The sequence below is a fragment of the Nicotiana tabacum genome, chromosome 17 (genome assembly GCF_000715075.1).
Source record: "Nicotiana tabacum cultivar K326 chromosome 17, ASM71507v2, whole genome shotgun sequence".
Lineage (NCBI taxonomy): Eukaryota > Viridiplantae > Streptophyta > Magnoliopsida > Solanales > Solanaceae > Nicotiana > Nicotiana tabacum.
Genome location: NC_134096.1, coordinates 18,255,629 through 18,263,010, shown reverse-complemented (window position 1 = coordinate 18,263,010; position 7,382 = coordinate 18,255,629). Strand labels below are relative to the sequence as shown.

Sequence of the window (7,382 nt, the reverse complement as noted above, 5' to 3'; positions counted from 1 at the left end):
GTTCACTGATCATTGGTTGGTTTTGACTGATCTCTTTCGATTTCACAGACTTCAAGCTTAAGTTCCCAGTCTTATTTTTCCTATTGAGTCTCCTTAATTCATTCAACATTTTTTGAGACTCCTTTAGGGTAAGATCAAGAATATCCTGCAATTCATTACATCTATCACAGTCATAGGATCTTACCTCGGTTGTTTGACCTCTTTCCATAAAATAGTTTTCAGTATCTTCTTTGCATTAATCATCTGATGCATCTTCAGTAGTCCAACAACTAGAGTATCTGTTCATGTCATTTTCCAAGAAGGTCATGGAGCACAGATTTGTTATTTCTTCGTGTTCTGAACTATCTTCATCACTCTTGATTTCTAAGGATTTGTTTTTATTGAATCCTCTGGACAATTTCCTCTTAATTTCTGGTCATTCAGCTTGAACATGACCATACCTTCCACATTCAAAGCATTTTTCGTCATTTTTATATTGTTCATTGTATTGCCTGGTTCGTCTGGATGACATCCTTCCTTTCTTTGTGTTTCTGTATCTTTTGATAAATCCATTCATGTTTCTTGACACCATGGAGATTTCTTATTTAAGAGCTTCTGGATCATCATCAACCTCATTTTCAGGTTCTTCAGTTGTAGTTTTGAAAGCAACTGTTTTCTTCTTTTCTTCCTGACGAGTTTTCTTGAGATGGATTTTCTCAAATGCTATAAGATCTCCTCGTAGTTTATCATATAAAAGTTTGTCTAGATCTTGAGATTCGAGTACGACTATCTTTGTATGCCATGTAGTAGGCAAACTTCTCATATTTTTTGAACTTGATCACCGATTGAGAAGGGTTTACCAAAGGCCTTCAGATCGCCAATAATTTTACTGAATCGTGCAAACATTTCCTCAATGGATTCTTCTTCTTTCATATGGAAGAGTTCATAATCGTGAACCAATAGATTTATCTGGGTTTCTTTTACTTTACTGGTTCTTTCATAGGTAACTTCGAGTTTGTCCCATATTTCCTTGGCGGTGTCACAAATTGAAATTTTCTCGTACTCTTCTTCACTAATGGCATTATAAATCAAGTTTCGTGCCTTAGCGTAGACTTGAACAACAACCATTTGCTCATTTGTGTATGAATATATATCCTCAGGGTCAGCGGGTGGTTGAGCTACTGCTGGTAGTAGATAGTTTTCCTTTTTGATAACGCTCCATACTTTGAATTCATAGGATTTTGCATAAATTTTCATTCTCACTTTTCAGTGAGAAAAGTATTGTCCATTGAAATATGGTGGCCTGACTTGCGACGTTCCTTATTGAAAAGGTGCTCCAATAGTTATTTGATTCGCCATGATCTTTTCTCAAAAGCTATTAAGAAAAAATATAAGACCTGCTCTGATTCCAATTGAAAGTGCAAGGGGAGGGGGTGAATTGTAACTTTTTCTTTTCTTTTCGAGGTAGTCGAATAGCTTGCGTATGCTTTTGAAAATTGAATATGAAAAGTAAATTGCAGAAAGTAAATGACACAAAATATTTTATACTAGTTCGAATTCAGAATGAATCTTACGTCCAATCCCCTTAGATTGGAAGGGTGTTGTCTTTCAAGTATGAAGTGACTTATTACTGATGAGTTGATGTTGCTATACATTAACAGCTTTTCTCTCTTTCTTCTCTTCCTTGTTAAACAAGAAATCTATAGCAGACTACAATGCTTGTTTGAAGTAGAACAAAGAGATTGAAATTGGTTCGATCAAAGTATATCCTCGCTTGGCATCTTCTGTAAAATATATATAACAAGTTGGTCTCCATTCTTCACGGCGTGATAATGTAATGATTGAAAGGCAACCCAAGGGAGTTGATTTTTAGAATCAATCAAGATGATTTTCTTCCAAGAATAGAATGGACTTTCCTTTCATTGCTTCCTTGATTTCCTTTTCCTTGCAAGTTGTTGAGAGGATTATTCTCTGTAGATTTTTTATGCAGATTGATTGATCTTCTATACCGATTGATTGATCTTCTATGATGATTGATTGATGCCTTTCGTAAATAGTTGAATCAAGTATTCGTTTTCCATAAAATACGCGGTCACATCAATTTAACTCCTTGATTCTTGCCTTTGGATCTTGACTTGCACGCTTGACTTTTTGATTCTTGCTTTCAGATCTTCTGCTAGAATCTTTTCAATTTTTGTAACATACTTCTTTGGAATTGGTTTCGTGCAAATAGAATTAAGTTATTGTCAATCATTAAAACATATATCTAACATCGGGAAGGATTGCACCGCACGGGGTGTGATGTAGATTAGCAAATTTAAATATGTTTATTGTAAATTGAGATCGTTTTAGTTTTGAACTTTACACACAAATAGTGTTAGTGAACCCAATAGAAGGAAAGAAAGATGAGAAATACGCAGAAGATTCAACGATAAGATACGATCGATTTAGACTCGATAAGTTTGAGCTTCATTGGCCGTGCAGTCTTGGTCAATTTGATCGCCGATATTATATAATTGTCGTTATTATTAGTGTATCTGAATCAAAGGTTGTGTTAAGTCCGGTATTAAGATGAATGGGATTGTCTTGTGTGTCACCAGTTCAAAGTCGGCTTTATCTTTTTGGTAATTGATGTTGGTAATTATAAAACCTTGGACTTTGATGAGCTTTTGTCTATTCAAGAGGAGACATATAAGAAGAAACCTTGGAATTTGCTGTCTGCTTGACTGACTTTAGTTTCAATGTCGACTTGGAATTTTCTTAGCCACCACTTGGTAAATGTGAAGTTTCAAAGTTAGGATAGGAGGATGAATTAAGCCATATGCGAATCACATAGATATCACTCTTTCCTTCCGTGTGCCAATTTATGTAACAAATTAACTTTAAAAATACTTATGTCACGGTCCAAAATCCTAACTGCAGAGTCATGGTGCCTAACACCGAATGTCAATCAATCCAATCCAACACAACATATAATACAAAATAAAGAAAAGCAAAAGGTATCTGATAACTGGTCAATAGCATAACATAAACCACCCCAAGATCTGGTGTAACACGTACATGAGTATTTAGATTCAGCTAAATACAAGCTTTCATAAGAAATACAACATTGTCCGAAATAAAATAAAAGCAATACAATATATATAGGAAAGTGGCTGTAGAGCCAGCGAACGGGATGCATTTCTACCTCGAATCACTAAATGGTATCCGCTAAGTGTCTCTCGGAACTCCGTTGGTGCCAACGTCAAAATGTGCACAAGAAGTGCAGAAATATAGTATGAGTATAACCGACCCAATGTACTCAATAAGTGTCGATCTTAACTACGACGAGGTAGTGACGAGGGTATGACAAGACACTTATGATAAATATGTGCATATATATATATATATATATATATATATATATTTAAAGGAACAAAAATAACAAGTAAAGCATTAAAAGAAATAACGGGCGAGGCATATAAAATGGGACAACCGCAACAATAAGTACAACAGCTCCAAGTATGCCTCTTTCCGAAATAAGCAATGAAAATGCCAAGTTAAACTCACAATTCAAGTATCAAGTAAAAGCAATGAAATCATCAAATTGCACGGCATCATCCTTCGTACTTTTACTCTCATCCTCACCATATAATATAAATAAATCATGTGCACGGCATCGCTCTTTGTACTTTTATTCTCATGCTCACATGATAATGATAATAAAGCAATCATGTGCACGACAACATCCTTCGTACTTTAATCCATACATTCACTCGATCAATGATATTCTTATGCAAATAAGGCACGACAACACTCTTCGTGATTTTCACTCTTGTTCATCAAGCAACAATAACAATCCAAAGTATCAAGCAAGGTGGGAAGCAAATTGAAGCTTCAACCGTGGTGCTAGAATAAGCAATTTCAACATTCAATATCACTACATCAAAATAAAAAATAATCACGGAAGCGGACAATTAAAGAGTAACAATCTAACTAAGATGTGAAATGCATAGTAAATAAAACAACATGGTACAAAAAGGCAATTTTTACCCGCATGCTTTAACCCATAACAATGCATATATACTCGTCACCTTGCATATACGCCGTCTCCACACATAATTCATATAGCAAATAGACCAACAAGTCCTAGTTCCCTCAAGTTAAAGTTAACCGTAATATTTACCTCACTCCACAATCAAATCAACAATCAATTACGGCTTTGCCTTTCGAGCATGACTCCAAACCAACCGAATATAGAGAATTATCAATCAAACAATTAAAAATAAGTTTTAGAAACTACCCACGAATCAAAAAGGTTCAATTTTAATCATTTTAAAAAAAGTCAACCCAGTGCTTGTTTGGTCGAAATTCGAGATTTGGACCAAAACTCGATTATCCATTCACCCCAAGCCTGGTTATGTTATTTGTGTCAAAATTCGACCTTAATTTTAGATATGAATTTTAGTTTTACAAAATCTCTAAATCCGTCCCAAAACTCCTAATTTCTACTATGAAATTAATAGATTTGATGTTAAAATTTCATATAAAGTTATTGAAATTGATTAAAAACTAGTTAAAGATGCCTACCAATGATATTGGGAATAAAAAGCTATCAAGAAAATTGCCTCTATGGAATCTAGGGTTGTAAGATGAGTTATATCTCGAATTTTCAATCTTTTACCCAGCTGCATATTGTGGTATCCGTAAATATTTGCGATTAGTGCATCAGTCCTACTGAAGTCGCAAATGCGACATTTCCTTCGCAAATGAGAAGAGCCCAACATCGCAAATGCGGATACAAGCTTTGCATTTGTGAAGCTATCAAAAGTTACTATCGCAAAAGCGAAAAAATATTCGTAAATGCGGACCACACCCAGTTTGCAAATTCGAAGTTTCCTTTGCAAATGCGATGCCAAGGCCCCAATTACCATTTCACAAATGCAAACAGTCACTCGCTAAATCGAGGCTCATATTTGCGTGCAAGACCTTGCAAATGTGAGATCTGTAGACTTGCACCAGCAACTGCGGAGCACAAGCAGTTGCAAACTCATCTGTTACCCATCCAAACCTCACCCGAGCCTCTCAAGCTCTAAATAGAATATGCACACAATTATAATAACATCAGAAAAAGTTGTTCTCTATCTCAAATCATCAAACTAAAGTCAAATAAGAAGAATCGATCACCAAAACTCTAAATTTCAACTTAAAGCTCAACCTTTCATCAATTTTCACATAATCCACCGAAATGCGTTTGGGTCACCTAGGACCCCAACCAAGTCGAAAAATATCATACGAGCCTTCCAAAATTGTTAAAATACTGATCTGTGGTCGTTTACCAAAAATATTGACTGTGGTCAACTCTAGCCTCTTTTCAAGTCAAAAAATTATATTTTCTTCTAAATTTTACTTAAAAACTTTCCGAAAAATGATATGGACTACACACACAAATCAGTAAACATCAAATGAAGCAATGAGAGGTCTCGAAACAGTGAAATTAAGCCTAGTACTAAAAATGACGTATCGGTCGCCACATTCTCCACCTCTAAAAAACTATTCGTCCTCAAACGGACATAGAAAAGTATGTAGACTAGTAAAAAGGTGGGGGTATCTACTTTGCATATCGATATCAGACTCTTACATAGGCTCCTCAATCGACTTACCTCTCCATTGAACTTTTACATAAGGAAAACTTGGATCTCAACTTACGAACCTGCCGATCTAGAATACACACCGGGTTCTCCTTATAGGCCAAGTTCTCATCAAGTTGCACCGTGCTGAAGTCCAAAACATGTGATATGTCCCCATGGTATTTTCAAAGCATGGAGACATGAAATACTAGATGTACCTATGCTAGGTTAGGAGGCAATGACAACCAATATGCAACCTCCCCAACTCTCTTTAATATTTCGAACGGGCCAATAAACCTCGGACTCAAATTTCCCTTCTTCCCAAACAGCATCACGCCCTTCATAGGCGAAACTCAGAGGAGAAACTTTTCACCCACCATGTAAGCCACATCTCAAATCTTACGGTATGCATAACTCTTCTACCTGGACTGAGTCATATGAAGCCGCTCCTGAATCACCTTAACCTTCCCCATAGCATAACAAGCCAAATTAGTGTCCAACAATCTAGCCTCTATGGGCTCAAACTAACCAATCGGCAAATGACATTGCTTCCCATATAAGGCCTTGTACGGAGCTATTTTGATACTTGACTGATAACTATTATTGTAGGAGAACTCCACTAGAGGTAAAAATTGGTCTCACTTACCCCCGAAATCCATAGAGTATCCCCGCAACATGTCCTCCAATATTTCAATAGTGCGCTCAAACTGGCCACCCATTTGAGGATGAAACATTATACACAATTCGATCTGCGTGCCCAACTCATGCTGCATGGCTCTCCAAAATATGATGTGAACTGCGTGCCTTGGTCAGAAATGATTGAAATGGGCACACCGTGTAGGAAAATAATCTCCCGTATGCAAATCTGTGCCAATCGCTCATAAGAATAGGAAGCCATCACCGGAATGAATAGTGTAGACTTTGTCAACCGGTCTACAATAACCCGGACTACTTCATATTCTCTCAAGGTCTATGGTAAGCCTAGCACAAAATCCATAGTGATGCGCTCCCACTTTCACTATAGTATCTCCAATCTCTGAGTCAACCCACCTGGTTATTTATGCTTGTACTTCACCTATAGACAGTTCAAACACCGAGAGACATAAGCAACAATATCTTTCTTCATTCTCCGCCACCAATAGTGTTGTTTCAAGTCATGGTACATCTTCATGATACCTGGGCGAATGGAATAGCGGGAATTCTAAGCCTTCTCAAGGATCAACTGTCTCAACCCATCAACATTAGGAATACAAATCCGGCCCTGAAGCCGCATACCAGCATCACCACCTATCACCACCTCTTTAGCACCATCCCACTACACCGTCTACTTCAATACCAACAAGTAAGGATCACCAAACTTGAGAACCTTGATATACTCCAACAACGATGATTGTACCATAAGACAAACAAGAATCTGGCTAGGATTCAAAACATCCAATCTCATAATTCGATTGGCCAAAGCCTGAACATCCATGGCTAGTCGTCTCTCAGTTGCCGGTAAATATGCCAAACTACCCATGCTCTCAGCCTTCCTATCAATCCACAGACAATTAAATTGGCCTTCCTCGAATAGTACAATATGGTGATATCATAATCTTTCAGAAACTCTAACCATCTTCGCTGCCGCAAATTAAGGTCCTTTTGCTTGAATAGGTGTTGGACATTCCGATGGTCACTACAGACCTCACATGGAATTCTATATAGATAGTGCCTCTAAATCTTCAGTGCATGAACAATGGCTACCAACTCTAAGTCATGCACAAGGTAATTCTTCTCATGAACCTTCAACTTACG

General features: G+C 37.1%; 1 protein-coding gene across 1 annotated transcript; it reads right to left on the bottom strand.

Annotated features, from left to right (window-relative positions):
• Positions 1-798: 798 nt before the first annotated feature.
• LOC142171719 (uncharacterized) lies at positions 799-1,236 on the bottom strand. The gene has a single exon (XM_075235412.1). It carries the CDS (start codon positions 1,234-1,236, stop codon positions 799-801), a length of 438 nt encoding a protein of 145 aa, XP_075091513.1.
• Positions 1,237-7,382: the final 6,146 nt, after the last annotated feature.

What these genes read in the sequence shown, in the direction of transcription:
- LOC142171719 (XM_075235412.1), bottom strand. Translation starts at nt 1,236, where the DNA reads ATGAAAATTTATGCAAAATCCTATGAATTCAAAGTATGGAGCGTTATC.